Source organism: Anas platyrhynchos, chromosome 19, assembly GCF_047663525.1.
Source record: "Anas platyrhynchos isolate ZD024472 breed Pekin duck chromosome 19, IASCAAS_PekinDuck_T2T, whole genome shotgun sequence".
Taxonomy (NCBI): domain Eukaryota; kingdom Metazoa; phylum Chordata; class Aves; order Anseriformes; family Anatidae; genus Anas; species Anas platyrhynchos.
The window spans coordinates 8,240,623-8,263,973 of NC_092605.1; the positions used below are offsets into that span (position 1 = coordinate 8,240,623).

The 23,351-nt window shown below is 54.4% G+C and overlaps 1 protein-coding gene across 6 annotated transcripts in view; it reads right to left on the minus strand.

Annotated features, from left to right (window-relative positions):
• MGAT5B (alpha-1,6-mannosylglycoprotein 6-beta-N-acetylglucosaminyltransferase B) overlaps positions 1-23,351 on the minus strand; it is a 55,959-nt gene that overhangs the window by 7,175 nt on the left and 25,433 nt on the right. For 5 of the 6 annotated variants that reach the window (XM_027471463.3, XM_072025688.1, XM_072025689.1 and 2 more), the window contains 11 exons: positions 19,174-19,286; positions 18,669-18,742; positions 17,386-17,556; positions 16,782-16,946; positions 16,036-16,205; positions 6,297-6,428; positions 5,240-5,373; positions 4,501-4,631; positions 2,713-2,868; positions 1,908-2,054; positions 472-588 (listed from right to left, as the gene is read on the minus strand). In XM_027471463.3, coding sequence (XP_027327264.1) covers positions 472-588; positions 1,908-2,054; positions 2,713-2,868; positions 4,501-4,631; positions 5,240-5,373; positions 6,297-6,428; positions 16,036-16,205; positions 16,782-16,946; positions 17,386-17,556; positions 18,669-18,742; positions 19,174-19,286 — 1,510 coding nt within the window. Of the gene's footprint in view, positions 1-471; positions 589-1,907; positions 2,055-2,712; positions 2,869-4,500; positions 4,632-5,239; positions 5,374-6,296; positions 6,429-16,035; positions 16,206-16,781; positions 16,947-17,385; positions 17,557-18,668; positions 18,743-19,173; positions 19,287-21,568; positions 21,863-23,351 lie in introns of those variants that run through there. The other variant, XM_072025692.1, reaches the window with a different exon arrangement.

A 23,351-nucleotide genomic window follows, 5' to 3' on the forward strand; every position in this document is an offset into this window, starting at 1 on the left:
CTGCAACACATCGCTATCACAAGGGGACAATTCATCGTAACCAAAGTAAATCGTGAGAGATCAGAGACCAGCACTTCTCCCTCCTGACTTTAAGTCAGAAAACTGACTTTACAAACTCGGAGAGGCTCCAACCCCAGCACGGGAGGTAAATATTTGCAGCAGTGTGGTTCAGTGCCAGGTGCCACCCCTGCCACGCATCTCCAGCCACCCCCTGGTCCCAAACCTCATCTCCCTCACCCCAGCACCGCCTTGCTCCATCTGACCCGCACCAACACAAGCAGCACCGTGAGCTGCCCTGCAGGCTGAAGGAGGTCAGGGCTGCTGCCTTGCACGTGCAAATAATCCCAGAGGGGAAGCCAGGAGGGAAAAGCACCTCGTGCTCAACAGGGAGAGCCAGCCACCAGCACCACCGCTGCTCTAAGTCCTGCAAACCATTGGTGACCACCCCCCAGCCCTTTCTCCGAGCCTCACCTGGGTCCTCATGATTGCTTTGATAGCAGCTTCGAACTCCTCGGAGTTATTGTAGTCCACAGTCCACACGTGGGGCTTCCCAATGAAGTCCTCGGCATATGGGTGCTGGGAGGACACCTACAAGGCAGCAGCGGGGGCTGTTTTTTCTTGCAGTCCCTGCCAGAAGCAGCGCTGCTGTCTGGCACCCGCAGCCACAGCGGCAGAGAGGAGCAGACTGCCACCGGCTCAGCCGTGTTTGGTTTTAACCCACTGCACATGGAGATGTGCTGGGAAGAGAGCAGCTCCTCCGAGCCCAGCTGCTCCCCAGCGTTAGGCTGATGCCCTAAAATTCCCGCTGGGTCGGGATGCCTCGTTCCCGTCAGTGCCAAAAGTGCCCCAGCTGCTCCAAATGTCCCCATCTCCATAATTTGGGTAAAACCTAACCTTGCCCTGAATCATTCATGGGAGGCAGGGGGCAAAACAGGCATCTCTCATTGCCAGATCAAGAAACAGGTCAGAGGCAAAAACCTATCCCCACTGAAGGCACCGAGAAGTTGTCACCAGGAGAAAGTGGTGCTGGCAGATGCTGCAGGAAGCCACTCATTGGTACCCCACTGCCACCCACCTCTCACCAGGCAATTTTGGGGGAACTTGCCTCTTTTATTTAAACCTCTGACACTGCCTTTCCAGCCCCACATTGCTGTAAGGCAGCCAGAGCCCAAAATCTCCACGTGGGACATGAAGAGAGAGGATGCTGAGCTGTTTTGGGGAGCACTGCAGAGCAGGAAAACCTGCCAGGAAGAGGAGAGCCACACACACTCCTCAGTTTATTCCCCAGCTTGCTCTCCCTTCCCTTTTTTTCCCCCAGCAGGTTGCCAAACCTCCTTCCCTTCCCCTTTGTGACCACCCTGGGGCATTTCACAGCCCTGGCAGCCGGTGGGGACAGGCACAATTGGGGACGGAGTGGCCCAGCCACCGGGCACACCACAGCCACTGCCAGGCTGAGCGCAGGGAGCGAGCGCTGCATTATCCACTTCATTAATAATGAAAGAGGCAATTTTCTCAACCCTTTAACTTTTAAAGAGTTCCTGCTTCGCTCAGATTGAATTCCCAGCGACAGGCAAGCCCGGGAGGGATTTTGTCCCCCTGCAGTTGTGCTGAGGTCCCGGCATCCTTCTCGTTTTGCAGAATGAGGGGGGAGTTGCTGGGCTCAGGCTGCAGGGGAGCACCAGACCCTGTCCAGGAGAGGTGTGCGTGGATCTGCCCCGATCAGAAGGGAATTAGCACGGGGTTTTGGGGTCTGCAAGCATCTCCCACACCACGCTCTCCTTTGCAACCCCCGACAGGGCCCCTTCCATCCAAACACTCTGGATACTTCTGCACCTGAGGGTTTGGAGAAAACCTCTCCAAAAAATCCCATTTTAACACCTTTTTTCCCCCTACACACACACACTTGCCTCTCTCGACGTCGGCTTCCCGCGGAAGAACTCGTGGTTGAGGGAGCTGTGCGGGGGGTTGAAGCGCGCCTGCAGGAACACGCAGCCGTTGGCGATCGCCTCCAGCGGGGCAGGGCCCTCGTAGGGGAACCCGAAGCCAATAAAGAGCTGCAAGGAGCAAACCCAGGTGATGTGAGTTAATGCTGCCTTGGTTTCTGGCACGCCAGCCCTGTGGAAAGGCTCCTGAATAACCCACCAGCATCTTGTGCTGCTACCGAGCCACCATGGCAGCTCTACGCGGTTCAACACCCCATAGCTTAAACATGTTAAAAACTACCCCCGTGGTCAGATGGATGCTCTGTGGCTCACAGCCCACTGGTACAAGGTAATGGGGTGTTTGTAGAAGGGGGACCTGCAGAGATCACCCACAGTGGCTGCAACCACCGAGGTCCTGCAGGGAGATATGCTGCTCTGCTTGGGGAACCGGGGGCGCCGTGCCAGCACCCTGCACCTTGCTCTGAGGTTTGTCCCATTTCGTTTTATCGAGGCAAGGGGAAGAAGAAAAAGAACTAAAAAAGCCTGAGCATGAAATTAATTAATCAAGAAACTTTTCACTCCGTGTGCAAGGAGGAGAAACTCGTCGGACACATCTCGAGTTGCAATGAGGTGCTCTGCTCCGCTCCCGGGTAATTAGTCCTGCTGACATCGAACCTGGGAGGCGAGCAGGCACAGGGCTCTCCCCCCACCGCCCTCGCCTTTAATTAGAGCTCGTTTCTCAAGGCCTGCTTAATGAGGGGCCGTGGCAGAGAGCTCGAGGGTCGCCCACCTTCGCCTTCCTCAGCAGCTGCTGGAACTCGTGCTGCGGCAGCAGCCCGTGGTTCTTCACGAAGGCCGGCACCTCCGGCGGCCTCTGCGTCTCGTAGTACACCGTGCCGTGGATCTCCATGTACTTGTTGAGGATGGCCAGGAACCTCTCCTTGCCCTGCGGAGGAGTGACGCAAGAATTTGGGGGGCTGACCCCCCCAAACTCCTTGGGGTGGGTGAGATTTGGTTCTGAAACCGCTCGCTTGGAACAGCCAAAAACCACCAAACCCACCCCCAACCCTTTTAGGAAGGGAAAAACTTGTACCCTCTCCTCCCCCACGGATCCCTCAAGACATATATTTAGAGGAGGGGGTCCCCAAAATCCAGCACCCCAAAACATGCCACGAACACCAGCACCCCAAGCCCGGCTTTCCCCGCAGCGTCCGCGGGCAGCTTTAGTGCCGGAGCTGCTGAATTACAGATGAGTGGAGGCAGGGGGAGGTTTGCAAAGCCAGGGCTTGTTAATGGCCTCTCATTCCACGTAACAAGTCCCCAGGATGTTCTCACTTGGGTTTAATCCCTCAGCCTGTTTTACTACCTGGAAAATCAAGAGGGTCATCATTTTTCTTCTTTTAGAGGCTTTCTAGCTTTTGCTCTCCGAAGCAGCCTTCCATTTTAACAATTTCTCTGCTGCAGATTTTTTTTTATTTTTTTTTTCTTTTTTTGCTCGGAAAAGCACAGAGGGACCATACTTTGGATGCTGTGCTTTCAGCTTATTCCAGGGCTGCGATAGGCCCCTAAGGAGCAGGCTGGGAGGGAATCAGGAGGTATAAAGGAGGAATTTGAGAAAACTCCACACGTTGCCTGAAAGCCTCTCTGAACACAGCATTTCTGCACTCAGCTGCGTAGCCCTGGACTTCTCTAAGGCTAAAAACCAGAGCTGCATACAGAGGAAAGAAGCCAAGCAGCAGTTCCTGGTGAGACAAGGCTGCGGGGTGCAATCTTGGCCACAAAGGGCCTGGGGAGATGGAGGTAAAACATCACCGGTGGGGAGAACCTGACCCAGCTCTGCTGAGCATAATCTAACCCCGACATGCTGTTGGGGGCGTTGGATATTATTTGTGGATTCTAGCTAAAGGGAGAAAGTGTTTGTAGCACTAAAGGCAGGCAAATGGTGATTTTCTCCGTCTTGAATCCCCTCCCAGATGAACCTAACAAAGCTCAAGTGAAGCTTCTGGACAAGAAGAGGTTCAGGGGGGTCAAATGAGATGACAAAACATCTTCACCTCTCCCTGTAACACGCCCAGGGCAGAGGCACAAGGGATGGGCAGGGGGCACGATGGCAAAGCCATGAACCCATGGGCAGGAGGAGGTGCCATGGGGAGGTTGGATCCGGGCTCACCATGGATTTCCAGGGCTTTGCCCCAGGATTTCCAGGGCTACCAATGTGGAAAGCCGGGCATGGGGGCAGATGCAGCCCCCCATCCACTTGGGGGCAAACAAGAGGCAAACATGACATTCCCCCCCCCTTTAGACAGTGCACAGGGCTAACACGGGACAGCAGCGGGGTGCAGCACCCTACCTGCAGCTGGAACATCCCCAGTGGTGCGCAAAGGGGGAAGGAAAAAAGAAAACAAACACAAAATCAAGAGTTAGCTCCTTGTTTTCAAACCCTGGGAGGAAAAACAACTCTGGAAGAGAGAGGAGGGGAGGCAGAGCCAGTACCAAGAGCCCAGAACCCCCTATGAATGGGAGAAGGATGTCTTATTTTTTTATGGATACATGGAAAGTGGCACCCAAGGACACGCACCTTCCAGATGCTGGCCTCCTTCCCGTACACCACCGCCATGCTGCCCACTTTGTTGGACTTGATGAGCTGCCTCTCCGTCTTGTTGAGCTCCTCCGACACGAAGCCCATGAAGGAGTTGTCGGGGGTGTGAGCTGCGGACACCAAAAGAGGGACACGGCTCGGACCTCGTGGGGCTGAGATGAGCCCGGCTCCAGCGCCTTGATGGAGCTTGGAGGAAAAATAACGTGAAATCCCAGGAGAGCACCTCAAAAAATAAAGGCTTTGCACCTGCTCGAGGGGCTCTTTAAAACAAAAGGCATTTTTAAGGATAATAAATGGGTTTCCAGACAGGAAAAAGTAATGTTTGAGTCACTGAGCACCCAAAGGGTCACCGGGCTTGGCTCGAGTGCAGCTCCCCTCCACGGCACGGCATATCAGGTAAATCCAAGCCCTGGGCTGCCTCCTGCCTCAAAAATCCCAGCTGAGGAAAAATCACACTGCAAACCAGACTGTGCCATGGGAGCTGGCAGCATGCTGGAGCCACCTCTCCTGCATCTCACACTCCCACAGCAGGAGAGGCACCAGGGGCTGTGGTGCCTCAGCGCCCACCTGGATGCCTCGGGGAGCGGGATCGCAGCCAGGGAGGACAGCACGGACCCTGTAGCTCCTTCTAAAGGCAGCCAGAGCTGCTTCTGCGGCACCTACAAACACCCAAAATTGCCCCCAAAATCACCCCCGTGGGTCCCCGTCCCCAGCTTACGGAACATGGTCATGAACTGGGAGGGGTGCAGGTTCCAGTAGCCCCAGTTGGTGCGGAAGCCGCGCAGCGTGGCGTACTCCTCGTGGTTGTAGGCTGGCTCCGTCCCAAAGGTATCGATGACTCGGACACGGCACCTGGGAGAGGAGACAGGACATGGTCACATCCCCACGCCTGCCTAAGGAGCGATTTCCCACCCCAGGGCTTTCTCTCCCCGTTGTTTTCCAGAATGATGCACGTCCTGGAGACTTGCTAATGCTTTTCCCTATATCCCAGGAATGCTGAGGCAGGCATTACCGGCACAAGACCGAGGAGAGAAAGGGAAACATCAAGCCGGGGAAGAGAAAAACAAGCTGAATGTGAGAGCAAATGCATTTATAATAAAAGCAATAACATTGCTTGTCATTTTTCTCTCTAATAAAATTGTGCAGGATAGTGGAAGAGATGGGAGAAAACATAATAAATAGCAGGACTATCAGCACTAAATTAAATCGCATATTTTCCTGCCTGGTGATATACCAGGGGATGATGACATTTGTCTTGGTGCTGAAGGAGCCAGGGCCAGGGCTCTGCTTCTCGCAGACACAAAGGGCTCCCGCTCCCTTTGTGGCACAGCAACCCATGCCCGCGGGCTTGCAGCTTGGAGGCACACACATGTGCCGCAGACATCCATAAGGGTGTGGGTTTTCTTCCCAGTTCAGACTCTTCTAACGAGGTTTTGTTTCAAATACGTGAGGCTCTGGAGCGAGCAGACCCCCTCGTGTCACTGCAGCAGGGGCTGCAGCTGGTAAAGCCAGGCAAAAATCCGAGCTGCCATAAAAAAGGGAGAGATTGCCTGGATGAGGCCAGGGGCTCCTGGGGAGGGGAGGCTGCCCCAGGGGCAGAGCTGGGCTGGGGGCAGAAGCGGTGATGGAGACCCCACAGCTCAGCCCCTGAGGCGCAGCAGCTGGGTGATGATGAGTTTTGCAGCATCTCTTGTTGCCCGTTGTTGTTTGAGGTCACCAGCACCTGCCTTTGCTTGCTCGGTAAGGAGGGTTGGAGAAAGAAGGGGTTTGCTTACCTGTATTTCTTAAAGGACAGCCCCATGTGCTGCTTCATCTGTTGGAGACCGTGGTAGTCGGTGTAGATCAGGTCAAAAGGCAAAGGGTTGGTCAAGGGACAGTTTCCCCGTCCTGGAGGCACCCCTAAATTGCTGGAGAGAACCAGGAGGGCCCATCAGCTCCAAACAACACAAGTGCACACCCCTCAGAGGGCCTTAGGCAGGGTCATCAGCCAGCTCCATGCTCTCCACGTTGTCCTCATGCCCTGGGGACTCGGGGACAGCCTTGTCCTCACATCTGTCCCCAGGCAGAGCTCCCTGTGCAAGGTGAGGTGAGGCTGGAGCTCCTCTCTCAGCGCTTGGAAAGGCAGGAAAATAGCATTTCTCTGCTCAGCCTTCATTTCCTGGGCCAAAAAATTGAGGTTTGGGGGAGTCCTGGTCCCTCCCCATCTTCACACCCGCTCCAGCCAAGTTCCTGCTGCGCACACATGGATGATGAAGCTTTTGCAGAGCAAGAAGCAAGAGCGCACCAGCATCTCGTCTGACACACGTGCTCCCCTGGCCCTACAGGACTGGCCTCAAGTTGAAAACACCAGTTTGCTTTGCTTTGCTTTGTTGGCGATCACATCAGCACCAACAGGCTTAACACAACCGTGTCCTTGCGTCCCCCGTGCACCCGAGTTCTCCAGCTTGGTCACCGGTCCCAAATCCACCCCGTGCAGACCACACACACCCTGTTCCTCTCCAGCCCTTACAGGTACCAATCACATCCCACAGGACCCTCACATTCCCCTCTGCCTGCCCCTGAATTTTGGGTACATTTATTACTATTTCTGACTTTTTGTCCCATTCGTGGAACAGCTCACAAACCAGGGCAGTCAGACCGGGGGTCTCATTCGGTGCCATTTCCAGGGATTTTCAGCCAGTTCCTTAAAATAACCCCTCTCAGCCCCCTCTTCCCTCCTGCAGCAGATAAGGTGCGTTCTGAAAACCCAGATAAACTAGATCGACTGCAATCTCTTTATCAAGATCATCAGTTACCTCGCCGCCAACGTGCAACGTGATTAATCTGGCGTGATACATGGCTGGCAAACCTGCGGCACGTCTCCTTCCATTTTCAATTACCTCTGTGAACTGATGAATCCCTCTCCCCAAAGCTGTTCCATTAAGTGTACCACTGATGTCAGCCTGACAGCCCATCTGCTTGTCTGGACCACGTTTCCTCCTCAGGAAGAAAAAAAAGTGACACCTTCCAACTTCAGCAGGTTTCTCAAAAACCCTTGCAACATGTACGTGTGATTTCAGAGTGCCAGCGTGCTCAGAAATACAGGCGAGCCGCCCCTCAGTGGCAATGTTCTTGTGCCTTTTTCCTCCTAAACACTGACTCCTCCATTACTGTGAAACAAAAACATCCACAAAAATAAAGAAATAAATAAAAATAAATAAAAATAAATGCTGAGGCCATTTGGCCCAGCTGGGTCCTGCCCCACTCCCACCACGCTGCAGCCCCCGTTCTGCCTCAGTTCTTCTATCGGGGGGATTTTTTATCTGTGATTTTTTGTATTTTTGCAAAGCTGAGCCCAGCACCATCGGAAATCCTGACTGCTGAGATGTCTGGCTTTGTTTTCTTCTGGGCTCCTCGCTAACTCCTAATGGGAATTTATCCCACCCATCCCTATGGGTATTTTCCCTTTTCTTAGGAATAAAAGACCCAGATGGTTTTTAGATGTCCAGACTTCGAAGCCTTCATTCTTATATCACCTCTCTCATGGGTTCTCTTAATTTCTCTACATTTCTTCTTCCAAAACTGAGCATCCCCACTGCATCCCTACAAGAGCCATCCCAAACCCTGGGCACTCCACAAAGCGAGTAACCACAGAATCACACCACTCACCCAAGCCAGGGAAAGCACAGATTTTCAATTCAAGGCAAAGAGCTGTGTCTGCAGCTGCTTCGCTGCTCCTGTCACAAGGAATATCAGCATCAGCTCCGGGCAGAGCGGCCGGGTCAGCCGCAGGGGAAACAAGCTGCACTTTTATCACTTTTATGGGTGATTTTACACGACGCAGCAGATTGGGAAGATGGCAGGAATAGAAAGGCTCTCACCTCCGCGAGCCACCTCAATGAGATAAATAGGGCAGCAAGGTGACCCGGCCTCATGGGGGTGGAGATGTTTCCTCCTGATGGGAGATGCTGCCCCTGCGCCCCCCAGGGCGGGCAGGATGCGGTCCCAGAGGTGGGTTTGGGCTGGGTACAGGCTGCACCCAGCTGGAGCAACAGGGCACAGCCTGGCTGTCTCTGCACTAGGGAGAAAGGGAATTTTAAAGCCACTAAAAATCCCCAGGATTTTATAGAGATGCAATAGTAAATGCCACGTTTGCTTGCCTACATGTCGCTTCTGCCTCGGGCATCAAGCGGTGTGTATTCAGGAGTTATGGAAACCATGCCGTTCCTTTCCCCGAGCCCTCTGCACCTCTGCTCTTCAACCCAGCCCTGAGTTTTGGCTGCAGGCACCCCTGCCCAGAGCCTGGCAGCAGTGCTGGCTTGCGCCAAAGCGCACAGCCATGGAGCCAAGCAAACCTTGCATTTAACCAAACCAGATCTTTTCACTTTTTCTACTTCTTTTCCAGCACACACGTGCCATACGTTCTGTAATGAGGCTGCTCATGAGATGCATCCAAGCGAGATGCCACAAGCTCGGACGTGTCACACAGGCACCCTTGTTTCAGAATCATCCAGGATTTGAACAAAGCCCTGACCAGGCTTGACAAGGAGCTGCAGGAGGCAGCAGGCAGCGCAGCTTGTGCCAAAGCCTCTGCAAACTTCCCCCTGGGTACGTGCCACGGGGCCAGCCCAGCCCTGCCACCTCTCCCCAGATGTCTGGGACTTCTCCACATCCACCCGTGCTCCAAGGCAGGAAGGAATCTGAAGGCAGGGCCGGTGGCTTTGAAGCAGAGCATCTCTCTCTCACTTACTTATCCTTCCTAAACACTTCTGAACCACTGATTTTAATATTCCAATCACGCAAATGCAGGCCGCACCTCCTAGGTGGCGGGACTTTTTTCCCCCTTTCCTCCTTATTTAAACATTCTTTATTCAAGCTTTCATAATTTGCCAGTTAAGTCAACTAATTTTCTACTAAACCCAATTTCACTCATGGCTGGAGTGAAATTTCCGTGATTTTTCCTCGTGCCGTGTACCATTAATGGCGCTTGAAATTACGCAAATAAAACTGAAGAGCACAAACGCCTTTTTTTCTCAGCGAGCTCAGCCAGGAGATTTGTTTTCAAGAACCCCTCGATCCCGGTCCTGCTCCTGCAGAAACCTCCCCTCCGAGACGCCCAGCGCATCCCCACGGCCAGCATCCTCAGCCCTCGCTTCCCACGAGGGCTCACATCGCCTCCGACGCCAGCAGACACGAGCACCGAGCTTCCCCCTCCGCCAGCTGCCTCCACCAGCTGTGCCCACTCCAGAATAAATCTCCAGCAGCTTCTTGTCCTGCTATTTTCCCCTTGTAGGTACTTCAATCAACCAGGGGACGCGTTCCCTTCCCGAGCGCGGGGCAGGCTCTCTGAATTCAGATGACTGCAGGCTTATCTTTACATCCCGTTGACCTATTTTCAAATTAACCCAACCTTTCCCTCTGAGCCATCGCTCCTGGGGCTGAGAAGCCCAGCAGCAAACAGCTCTCGTGGGAACCTACTGACAGCCTGAGCCAATATCCCACGTTACATCCCACTGCACCCTCTCTGCCTGCATCTGCTGGCATCAGCCAGCTGGGGGACCGCAGGAGGGCTCGTGCCCTTTCTGCTCCCTGTTTGCGGAGGCACAGGGAATTACCCGAGGGACAAAGGGTGCTGGAGACAGCCCGAGCAATGTGCTGGCCCCTGGGACAGCCCCGTCACCAGCGATTTAAAGAGCAAAGCAGAGGCTGTGAGACGCACGCCCTGCTGCGTGGCCTCTGCTCCCTGCTCCTCCTCCTGCCAGAAGGGAGGAGATGATCTCAGAAGCAAAAAAAAAAAAAAGGGGGTTTCCAGCAATTACAGGACTCTTTGTTAAGCCACCTGCACATTTCTTACACCTGCCACGTGCCACAGGCATCCGGGCTCCTTTCCTGGCCTGTGGTTGTGTGCTGTAGCCCAGCTGGGGGAGGGTGCCAGCAATGCTGTTTTCTTCTGAGGTTCAGCAGCACCCCGCTTCCCCATCGTGGCAGGAGGCACAGCTCCTCTCACCTTTCTAAATTTTGCCGTGATTACCAAGGTTACGATAACCTCTACGTGATTAAAGCAGAAGTTTCTGCAAAGGCGAAGAAGCCAGCATAGCGAGTCCTCATTTGGCTACAAAATAAACATATTTCACGAAGGAGGGCAATTTAACAGCTCGGTAATTCGCGCTAATTTATGCACCTTCCTCTCCTACGGGATGGAGCCCTCCGAGGTGGCAGAAATCCCTCCCCATTGTGCCGAGGCGGCTCCATCCCTGCTCCCCACATGGGAGCCACCAGCAAAGCTCCGAGCAGGGAGATGCTGAGTTAATGGGAGCAGCACTCGTGGCATTTTTCGGCTGGAATTGGCCAGGAGAAGCCAGAAGTGGTGCTCGAGCTGGGCAGAGCTGAACCCCGGCGAAGCGCAGAGGGCGCAAAGCTGCTGATTTCAGCCCTGCTTGCTCTGAACGGCTCCCACAGGGTTCAGTGCCAAGTTAAATGAACTGCGGAAAATTACCTGTGTTTGGAGATGTGCTGGCAGAGAGAATGGCTCTTCCTGGTCAGAAATTCAGCAAATAGCCAAGAAAGTTCCCAGGAAAGGGAAAGAAATGTTTGGGCTAACGCAGGAAGCAGCCGGGGTGCTGTCGTGCCAGCAGTGCCTGTGCACACCTCTCCTTGCTGGGCTGCCTCCTGCTGCCCCAGCGACATCTGCGGCAGCCCAAAATAAAGGATATTTTCAGCCAAATCGTCACAGGCACCACTAGAGCAAAGCCGGTTCCTACCCACTGATGTCCCAGGCCCCTGGGTGCTGCATCACCTAGGATGTACCTGCTGGAAACACGCCCTGATTAAATTACAGATAGAAAAAAATAAATAAAAAATACACCCAGCCTCCCCCCGGCGTGCAGCATCCAGCCCGATGCCCCAGCATGGACACGAAACCCGCTTATAGAAACACACGGTCTCCAGGAATGGGAAGAGCAGACTCTACACAAAACGCATTTCATCCCCAAAAGAGCTGGTCAGTCCCACGACCTTGCCGTGCCATCAGCACCACGCGTGTCTGGCCACTGCTGGACATCTGCACGAGCAGTCCCCAGCTCGTCCCTGCACGATGCCAGGGCCGCGTTTGCCAGCTGGAGAGGGAAGGTGAAGCCTGGAGGCCGGGCACCGCGCTGGTTTGCGTGCGAACAGATGCGAGGCAGAGAGATGGCTTTTATCTGCCAGAAAATAACTAGAAATGCCTTCATCTGGCCATCGCCTTTCCATTCGAATGGCCCTTCTTGCAGCCTGAATACACCTCAGTGACCGTGGAAAGCACGGGAAAATAGCGGCTCTAATTAAGTAGATGCCAGGCAGCGAGATGAGAGCGGTGGCTGCGCTGGCTGCAAGCGCTGGGATGCAGCCTGGGGCCGAGCAGAGCCCCGTGCCGTGGCCGTGCCCCACTTGTTGGGATGATCCTCGCCTGCACCCCGTGGCTCAGAGCCACCGCTGCTCACCAGGGAGAAGGCTGCCAGCAGGGGAACGAGCACATGCCTAAAATTAAGTGCCCTGCCAGGGCCTGTGCTGTGAGTCCAGGACTTGACACCGGAGCAATTAAGCTCCGAGAACACTTTGTAAAGCCCTGACCCCGCGAGGCATCAAATCCTGTTTTCTTCGACTTTCTGTCCTGCCTTATGAGCTGTTAATTTCAAGGGGGCGATTTCAAAAGCACCTTTCAGCGCTGCCAGGATCAATACTCCCCATCGCTTCAGCAGCGTGCAGAACTGCCCCCAGCTCCTGAAACCTTCCCCAGCAGCCCCCCGAAAGCAGCCGGAGGTGTCGGTGTGACCGTGCCCACCAGCACCCAAGGACAGGGCAGGAGCCCAGTGCCCATCCTGCCACATCCCCGAGGTGCTGGGGGATGCTCAGCTGTGTGCACCCAGTGACGACTGTGGGTTTGTGATGGCACAGCCACTGCTCCAAAGGCTCTCCTTGTAATTTTCCAGCATCTCCTACGAGCTGCCTCATTAGGAACCCAGCTCAGGTCCTGCAGACAACCCTCCCCTCCCCTCCCCTGCCTCGCACAGCGAGCCTGGTTCTTGTCTCCCTGCAAGCGCATCTGGGCTACCAAAGCAGCACGGGGGGGCTTCAAGCAAGAACCGAGTGCTTATATTTGGATTTGGGGGTGTCTCTTTATTTTATTCAGGCCTCAAAATGCTGCTGTCTCCCTCTCCTCCCCCTGCACACCTGGCACACCTCGTAACCCACCTGGTCCCCTCCCGGCACATTGCAGCACAGCCAACACGTGCCCAGTGATGCTCTGCGCCCGTGTTTCACCTCCAGCCTGGCAAGATGCATCAGAAGGCAGCTAACAAATGAACCAAGAAATGCAGGAGAGGACAAACGCCTGCCTTTGGTTCAACAGCAGGAGAAAAATTAAGCTCTGGCAGGACACAGCGGAGTGATTAGCAGATCTTGAAGCTCCAGAGTGGGCAAAAACAAGGCTGGATTTGGTGTGGTGCGGTAATTCGGCAGCCCCTGCAGCTCACAGGGAAGTGCTGGCACTAAGCTACAAGATCTGCCCGAGACAGAAACATCTGCAGCCCAGACAGGACAGACAGACAGACAGTCAGTGGGTGTGATGGGGACAGAGAAGTTCAGGGACGTGGAGAAGGACACGCAGCAGCAAGGTGGGGACACGGCCTCCTGCCTCCCCTGCGAAGGTGAGCAACCTGATCGATTCCTGGAGCCTGGTTTGGAGCCAGGCCATGGAAAAAAACAGGGCTGGGCTCAGCAAATCCTTCGCTCCGGGTTCGCTTTCATCCCCAAAGCACCTGGGGAAGGCCAGCTCAGCACCTGGGCACTTCACCGTTTGCAGTTTGGCCGCTGCTGCTCTCCGCCTTGGAGCACCGTGCAGATGCCATGCTCCAGATCCCTTTGCACACCCAGCCCGCCAGGTGCCACCTTTAGGGGCCAGGGACTTTCTCTTCATCCTGTTTACCCAATCCCCATACTTTAGACCCAATCCTGACCACTGCCTCCGGGCATTGCTGCATTGCAATCAATAAACACACCGATAACGAGCAGCTGGCAGGTAACTGCTGGCTGAAGAGTGCGCACACAAACCTTTTAGCCATCCCTTGCCAATGATCAATACAGGTATAAAAACCAGCTCAGAAACGTGAAGAAGCAAAAACAGACCAGGAGAGAGGTTATTCCGTGCTGAATAATGTATGGGCACCAGGTTTTGCTCCACGAAGCCGTGCTGGGCAGGAGCAGCCACAGCTCCGAGCTGTGAAGGGAGCAGGGGGGTGCCAGAGAGAAATCAACAAAAAGCGGAATCAACATTTCACATTTCTGGAGCGAAATATCCCCAGACCCAGCCCAAAGCTGGATCCTGGCTGCGGGCTGAGCTGGTGATCGCAATGATGAGATGTGAGCCAGGGGAACCCCAAAAAACCTGCAAGGTGGTGCTGCTGGAGGGGCTTCACCCGAGGCACCTGCAGCCACGTGTGAGCTCCCTGAGCCACCCCAGGGGGCTGCACGGGGTCAGCAGGAGGGGGAATCGGAGCACTTGGGCAGGTTTATCTTTGCTGCCCACCCTCAGCAGACCCAACTGAGGGGCTGAGCAGGGACAGAAGCATCACAACGCATTCCTGATGCAGGCTGCAGCCAGTTTTCCCTTGCACAGTGTAAGGAGGGAGCAGAGGGGGGGTCCTGGGTCTGTCCCAGCACTGCAGCCCCCTCCTCGCACATCCCCAGCTCTCTGCACAGCATCCCGTGCCCACAGCCACCAGCAAAGCCCCCTCGGGACCTTGGCTAAGCACGCAAGATTAACGGCCAGCACAGCTCGTTATTAATCACACACATTCAGTTAAGCCTCCCGCTTGCTCCCGGCAGCACGGGGGCTTATCTCAGCCCCCCTCCATGGCACGGTGGCAGGGAGCTTTCCAAAAGGTCAGCAGGTACCGAGCCGGCTCCCATCCAGCACCGGGATGGGTCTGCAAAGCAGGACCCAGCTCTGGCCCCAGCTCCTGCCCCGCTCACCCCAGCTGTGGAGGATCTGTGTGTCCAGGCATCTCGGGGAACAGGTCCAAAGCCACACAGCCAGAGCAGATTTCATCATGGCCAAGTGGTGCCAGAGCTCCTACGCTTCTTACAAAGCTGGAACCTTCCAGGGCCTCTCCCCAGGGTGGCTCGCAGGGGGAAACAAACCCTGCACAACCCCCGGGAAGCCTCAGCCAGCTCCTTCCCCTCATTAAACAACCACCGTGAGGCCCTCCATCAAAAAACACAGGCAAGAACGAGGCAGCAACAACAAAAGCCTCCCAGCCATTAACTTCCCCCATCCTGGAGCACACGGATCCGATTCAGCACGTCGATTTAGCTCAGCACGCAGCGCAGCACAGGGATGGCCACGATGCGCGCCCGTGCCTCCTTGAGAAGCTGCTGCATCTTGCAGCAGGACCAGGATTATTTTTTTTTTTGGAGTTAATTACTCGGGAGCTAATTCTGTTCATTAATTCTGAATGCTGCAGGGACTGGGTTGGGTTTTTCTTTTCTTTTCTTTCTTTTTTTTTTTTTCCTTCCCAGGATTGTTATTTATTTTTTGCACTCCCTTCCCAGCACAGCTCATTATGCAGCAGATGCTGGCTTAAGCATCGCCCCAAATCTCCCCGGTCCACGAGGCGACTTCAGGCTTTTCTCCATTTACATCCCGCCCTCGTTTGCATTTTCATTGGCACTTGCCCTCCAACTTGACATCTCTGGCAGGAGCCCAGGAAACCTTGCGAGAAGCCCGGCGATAACTCAACCTCAACAGCAGAGCCCCACGCCTGCTCAGGCATCTCCTGTATGATCACCTCCTCCTTTTTAATTTTTTCACTTAATATTGGTCTCTCTTGGAGACTGGGTGCTGAGGGTGGCAGGGTGCAGCTGTTTGCACACTCCCAATCTGCCTCTATCCATGGCACACCGCAGAAAGCACCCCAAAATTCCCCTACAGGTCCCCAAACCACCCCCAGGACCTCCAAAGGAGGGCTCCTTGGTGGCTGCCACCCCCTCAAAAGGGACACGGGTTATTTTTGGCAGCCTTACTCAGCTGCCCTACAGCCGAGCAGGAAGGGAGGGAGGGAGGGAAGGAAGGAAGGGAGCACGGCTGCTGCTCAGACACTGCCGGCACAGCCACGTACCTGCTGTGGTGTGGAGGGAAGAGCCCCCGACCCATGGGACATCCTGCAGCCACACGGCCCCCAGAGAGCATCACTGGGGAACGGGGACCAGAATGGACACGGGAGATGCCGTGTGCTGCCAGCAAGGGACTAACATTGCTCAGATCCAGCCCCAGGACCACGCAATCAGCCCTACACAAAGCCTTAAATTTGTACCGATCTCTCCCACCTCCTTGGGATGCGGAGGGGATGGGATCGAGCCCAGCCGTGACAGTGCTGGGCTGCACCAACCCACAGCCATCACCAGCCACGGGCAAGGGAAAAGCCAGCCCCAAGCTTTGCAGATCTCATGATTTCAGACAAGTGCACGCCTCGAGGGCATCGCGGCACCCACGGCACCCACCTCTGCAGCTCCTTCAGCGACACCGTCACCCTCAGGCTGTGTCCCAGGAGGAAGAGGGCAGCCAGGATGTCCGCCCACTGCACCATCTCGCCCAGCGGGCCCCCCTTCAGCACCCGCGGGCTGAAAACGTCCCCCGACTCCTCCGTCAGGAAGCCGATGTGAACCAGGATCTGGGGACGGGAGGAGAGGGGTCAGTGCCCAACGGGTGGGTGGGTAGGGGGGAATGATGTTGTCACCGTCAGGCAGTTTGGTTTTTAAAGGCTTTGGCCAAAAATGACTGATGATTGTGCCCCCCTCCACCTCCTCCTGCAGGCTGTAATTACACAGGGAAATCACTCGGGTGTGAAGACAAACAATCTATGCCCAATTAGCAAGGACCCAATATTCAGAGGCTCGCAGCAGCAGAGGGAAAATGCCAACAGGAGGGCCAACAGCCTCCAGCACCCCTAGGAGCTGTGCCACCCCCTCCCCAAATTGCAGTATCCAGCTGCAAAATTCTGCCCAGATTTTGGTCATGCTTGTCCTGTGACATCCTGAGCACACACAAAGCCACAGCCAAGGCCACCCTGCTGGGAATCACAGAATATTAGGGATTGGAAGGGACCCTAAAAGACCATCTAGTCCAATCCTGCTGCTGGAGAAGGACCAAAACCCACAGGAACACTGCCCAGCCTCTGCAACCACTGGAGCTGAACACTCCATGTCCCCATCCCCACGCCAACACCCCCCCTGCAAGCTGTTCCTACGTGTTTCTGGTCTCGTTGCCGCCCCTTCAGCTTCTGCTCGAGGCGCCGGGCGGCCCGCAGCCACTGCTGGGCCAGGTGCCGGATCCTTTTCTTCATGAAGCTGAGCGACTCCTTGCCCGTGCCCACCAGCTCCAGCAGGCGAGCCAGGTCGCTCCGGAAAGCTGCCTGCAGGAGAAGGGAGAGATGCTTTGTGCCTACTGGCAAGAAAAGTACTGATTTTTATTTTTTTTTCCCCCAAAAAAATAAAAAAACAGTTGGAGAGGGATGGCTTCACTTGGGAAGCCTGGTGCAGAGGACAGGTGGGAGAAGCGGGGGATTTTAGGGGTTGCTTCCTCTTCTTGTTGCCTCTCAGCTCGGCTCTTGATGTCAGGGACATGGGAAACAGCCCTTGGACTGCCCACGCCTGGGGATGGCAGTGACATTGGGGTGCCCAGGGCAGCCCCAACCAGCCCCCCTTGTGCCACGGTGAATGCCACACATCCAAGGTGCCTTCCCAACCGAACCACCCCCCTCTCATGAGAATTGGTGCTGGGGACTGCCCCAGAGACATTTATTGCAGCAGCCCTGTGCCTGTCACATCCCCCCCCAGTGTCCCCAACCTTACCTGGGCGCGGGGTGGTGGCGGGGGGGACGGGGCGGCTGCCGTCTGGTTCCTCCAGGGCAGGGGAGGGCAGAACCACTCGACTTCGCTGAGGTAGATGAGGAATGAGCACTCGGTGCCGTCCACGCCAAAAAATGCATAGCAGGGGTCAGAGGTCCACCGGGCCCTCATCCACTGCAAAGGGGGCAAAGAAACATGGGGGGCTCGTCCCTGGCGTGGGGACCCTCGGTCCTCTCCCCCTTGAGCTACATTGGGGTTTGGAGGTGAAGGCAGGGGGACAGATGGTGCAGAGCTGCTGGAAAAGGATGGGGTGGTTGTGCTCCTCTTTTTGTGATTTTTTTTTGTGTGTGTGGTTTTTTTTTTTTTCCCACCAGCTCCAGTTCTTCCCCCAGACCAGAGTCATTACCTCCTAGGAAACGATGCGCTATGGGGACTTCTTCCCATCCCCTGTGCCAGGGCTGCGGATTTCACAGCCCCAGGCACACGGCGGGGTGAGGAGGCAGATCCAGCAGCCATCCCATCCCCGTGAAGGATTTCACGTGCAGGAGAACAACCAGCGACCGCAGCCCCCATTCATCATCCCCCCCGCCCGGCTCCTGCCAGCCTCTTCCTAATTCAACTCCAAAACCAAATCTCCTCGGGAGACAGGTCGCAGCGCCTGCTATGTAAAATGCACCAATCACCCAGACAGAAGATCGAATTACAGCCTTCCACAATTAAATTACATCCCGAATTCGCTCCAATCGTGGACAGAAAGGGTGCCTCGTGCTAGGGGAGGTGGAAAACGCAACACCCCGGTGTCATTTCAATGTACCCTTCAGTGTCTTTGCAGGGAGACTCAGCCCTGCAGGATCCAGAGCTGGAAGCAGGAGGCCGGGGAGGGGAAAGGAGAGGGAGATGCTTTTAATTAGTTCATGTAAATATGCTCTCTGACAAAGCAATCGTGCTCCAGGCCAAATGCCAGGCTGCGCCGAGGTGTAAGGAGCGCGCCGTGGCGGGCAGGACACGGTGTTTGCGATCGAGGTCCCTGCCACCTTAACAAGATGCTCTTCTGCGACACGCTGAGGTTATTCCCCAGACACCGGCACTGCTCCAGATATTTAAAGAAGATGTGACAGTGCTTTCTCCTCGCCGTGCTTCTGTCATTAAACACAGAAAATACCGGCAGGGAGAGACAGACTCAGGGAGCTGAGCCCGCTGCTGGCTGCCAGCCTCCGGGTCCCAGCCCTTCCCCGCTGCTCGAAGCCTTTCCCAGCAGTTTCCAGTTGGGGTCAGCCCCGACTCACCTCCACCTTCCCAGCGCAGTCAGGGTACTTGGGGTCCCTGGGCACCTCGCACTGGTCCCTCCTGCCGTCCCCCACTGCGGAGAGAGGAGTCGGGTGAGGCAGCGCCGGCTGGAGCCACACGAGGGGATGGGATGGGATGGGGCTGGCAGCCCCCGGGCATCACGAGGCAATGTTTTTAGGAGAAAACTAGGGCTGCCAGAGACCAGGAGTGGCAGTTCCCACCCAGGCTCCTCTTCCTGGCTGTAACAGCAAGGCGAGAGCTCTGGAAACCACGCTCAGATCAAAGATGCTGCGACCACGCGCTGCATCCGCACTGAGCTGCCCCGAGCGGTGCCAGGAGCTCTGCCCAAGGGCTCCGTGTGCTCCCCTTGGTTTTGCATTCTGGGCTGGGTTATGTAGCCGCAGATCAGCATCCACCCCGCATTTTTACCAAGTTCTCCAGGGCAGGATCTCCCTATTGCACCCTTGTACCGTGTCGGAGCCCGGCTGTGCGCAGGACACTTACTTTTTGCGCTCATGAGGCTGTTCCGGAGAATCTGATCTACTTTTATTGCGATGTCCGAGACGTTTTGAGCGATAGCTTGGATTCTCTCCATCAAACCAGCTGCTGGCTGGAACCTGGGAATAAAGCAGAGACACCCTGAAAACAGCCCCAAAACCCAGGCAGAGCTGAGCTGTGGGGTGCAACACGGGAGCGCCTCGTCCTGCGCGGGCTTGGCACCAAGCTCAGTAGCTTCAAAGAGATTAGGCTTTAAAACAGCATAAATCGGTTTTCTGCTATTTTTTTTTCCAGTGTGCTCATAAACACAGATATAGCCATGCATTTTACATGGGGAAGTATTAAATATGCCGGGGAAATCTGTTTTCCTTATTTCAGACGTGCTATGTTTGAAAATCCTCTGCTGCGATTGTTGGTCTCGCAGTGCGTGCAGGAAGGTTGGGGGGAGAAAAGAACCAAAAATCAAACCAAAGGATGAACAAAACAACAAAGGGTGAAGGACAGAGCCACATCACAACATGTGGATGGCCCAAACCACCACCAATTGGCGGGTGGATTTCCACTCCCCCTGGTGAGGTGCAGTGCATGAGGGCTTTGGGGACAGGGGGACGGCAATGGGGACAGCTTCGGGGACAGGGCCATCGGCAGCACAGCCTGAGCTGGCCTTGAGCTCAGTGTCACAGCCCCCACAGAGCATGTGGGGACCTTCCTGGTACAGCTGGAGATCAAATGCCACCGGTGTGAGTTGCTGTAACATGTACATGAGCTAAGGCTCCTGATCAATGCCGTCCTGGGTAAGCAGCACCATTAAACCCCTCTACACCACACACCAAGCGGCACAAGTGACAGCACTGCGAAGATGCCCAATGTCAATTAAAACCTGATATAATTTACACAAAGGCAGGAAAATTCAATCCACTAGCAGTGGTGCCCTGCCTTGCTTGGTGAGGGGCAGGATCTCCACCCCCGATGCCTCGCTTACCGTTTCTACTGCAAACGATGCCCTGATGGGCTCAGTTATCATGGAAAATAATTTTCCCTTCTGTAGCATCAGGGCCATGAGCTTTTCCTGCTGCTGTTGAGATCGTTATAATACAAAGAAATGTCCTAAGCAGGGAGCAAACCCAAAAGGACTACCTTGAATACTCCCGGCACAGAAATAGGGACTGATACCAGGTCCTTCCCCCTGAAGTTTTATGCTTTTTCTCCAGCGGATCACTGAACCTGGAGGCTGGGATTTAAAGCACCTCTGTCCTCAAGGCTAAAAAAATCCTGGTTTTATGAACCGATACTGCTCCGGCTGTTGATTTAAAGTCCATTCTCCGGCAGCAAGCAGCCCACATTTTTCCTTCTGGCATGGTTTATGACCATCGATACTCAAGCTGCATACCTCTACGGGGAGCCACATATCTTAGGCTTTTAAGAAATAATAATTAAATGCAGAGGACACCATTGCCCCCAAGTAACTTCCAACCTTTCACAGAGAATAAAGCCCAGGTCTCCTGCCAGCTGCTGTAACTGCTGAAACAGGGAGATTCCTCGTGAGACCCTGGCAAAATACAGACACAGAAATGACCTACGACAAGCTTGGCTTGTGAGCGTGGCTCTGAGGAGACAAAATGCTCCCAGTCTGAGGGCAAAAGTGCTCAGCCAGCCCTGAAAGCTCTCAAAGCCCTGGTTTTTGGTAGCTTTTTTCCACCAGGAAGCCGTGGTCAGTTCATGCAGGTGATGAGCACGCACGGACTAAAACATAAAAGGCCAGGACGGGCAGGTGAGGATCAAACATCTCCAGAATTACTGAATTTACAGCCAACGAGCCCAGCCTCCTGCTGTAACAACAGGAGGGGGACGAAGGCTTGGCAGGAATGCTCCTCGGGTTTCTCCAGCACTCACAGCAAAGCGAAAGGATGGGCACAGACACAGCAGCCCTGCTCCAAAACACCTAAATCAGGGCACGGTCCAACCTCTACCTGCAGCCAGAAGCTGCCCCAAGACCTGGCCAAGTCCAATCCAGCCCCCAGCAGTCAGGAGAACCCCAATGATCGAAGGCAGCCTCGGTCTCCATCTCCTCCCTGAGAACCTCCTGACATCAGCAAGGACCAAGCACGGGCACTTCCAAACATAAAATCAAGATCTTCACCCCAAATAAATGGCTCAGCCCCACAGCCAGCACCGATCCTGCTCACTGCCACCAGATCTGGCCCGGTGCCTGTCAGTTCACCCAGCTCCAGCCGCAGCTCTTCCCCGAACACAAAGGCTTCGAGGCTTTGATGTAAGATGTGTGTTTGATCACGGCATGCCAGCAGCACTCGCAGCTCTCCGAAACAAGACAGCCGTGTCGTGTTGGGCTTCCCACAAGGCACAGGAGGGTTACCTGAGAGGAGACGAAAACCGAACTGACCTGGATCCAGAAGCCAAGGGGATATTTCGCTCCCTTCAGCTATTCTGGAGCTGAAATGTCCAGTGCGGTCCTTGGCACGTTTTATATATTAAAAGGAAGGAGTAACTGCAGAAAACATCCTGAATCATGCTCAGTCTCACACCAACCTGCACCTTTACTCTTCAAATCAACCTCCTCCAACCTCCCCCCCTGCTTTGGGCACTGGGTTCCAAGGGCTTTGGGTGCAGCACCCAGCCCGCCGCCTCCTCTGCTGGGCAGCAAGGCACAGCTCGAGCAGCAAATTTCATTTGAGGTGCTAACGAGACGAGAAAGAGGTTAAGCAGAAGTTACATCAGCTATCATTAAAGCGATTTGTCACCTGGGTAGAGGACAAGGAAATAAAACACCAAAGGCAAAACCTCCAAGGCAAAGAGGTTTCCTGCAGCTCCTCAGAATTCGATACCTTAATTCTTAGCACCTGGAGACACTGGGAAGGACAAGGTAAGTGGCTCGTTCTGCTAAATGACAGCTCAGCAGAACGGAAAGGTGGCTCATTATCCAAAAACAGCAGCGAGATCACAAAATGTTTACCCAGAACGAGAAGCAGGGTGCGGAGTCACGGCATGTGGCTGGAGCAGGACGGTGCCTGGAAGGGACTGGGCAGGACACGCTCCATGTGCCACAAAGCCCGGTCCCTGCGGGGTCTCAGGCTGTGGGTGCAGCCCCCACCAACACAGCAGGATGAAAAGCTCTTTCCCAGCAACCCTGCTGCACAGGGAGCAGCAACGGGCCCCTTCTTTCCTTCTTGCTTTTTAAATTTTTCTCTAGCGACGATATAAATGCCACCGAAACGCACTGGGGCTATGCCAGCTATTGAAACTATAGTAAATTACTACAGGTTTTCTAGAAGAAATTTTTCCCTGGGACCTTAAAACCATTTACTACGGCAAATACAGTACTTTTACTTCTAACCATCAATATTGATTTCATCTTTATTATTTTCAGATTTATACTTCCCCGTGTTGATTACGATTCAGATCACACGGTGGCTTATAACGCACTGTATACAGTATTCATCTCATTTCAAAAACTGCTATTAAGATGTATCTTTCCCCACAGGCAGATCATTTGCCATATAATGTAGCCAGAGGTTGAATTTTCCTTTACTTTTTTATACATTAATTTGGTTCCCTTCACTTTGTCTCTCGCTCGCAACCCTGCAGCAGCGGCTCAGACTCAAGCTTGTTTATCCCTTTACAAGGCACCGTATTTTTATTGCCTTTTATAAAAAGTGGCATTATGAAAAGATGAATCTCTTTCTCTTTGTGCGTTGTCTTCATAATACAAACCCTAAGCATATTTGTTTGCTCATCCTATATTTCTTGCTATTAACTGCTGAAAGCAGTGACTTTGGAGGACTGCTACAGATGGGGAAAAGCAGATGTTTTGAAGATGCATCAACAAACGCAACGTTCGTACAGAGCCGTTTACCAAAGGACTTCAACTTGTTCATGGTGATGTGCTGTCATTTGCCTCTTTAAAGATTTTTTTTTGCCCAAAGACACGAGGCAGAAGAGACAGCCGAGCACAAACCGTGTCTGCCCAGCTGCACCACAGGACAGGGAACCCAAATCCCAAGGGCCACTGATGGCAAACCTTCTATCCACATCCTTGTGTGCATCCCCAAGTCCCCTCCAAGGGGATGGCTTGCACTCAAAAACACAAAGAGGAAATAAAAAAAAAAACTTAGGGCAGGGAGGTTGCCTGCTGGCTGCTGCTCTCCCCAAATTTCGGATTGCTGCCC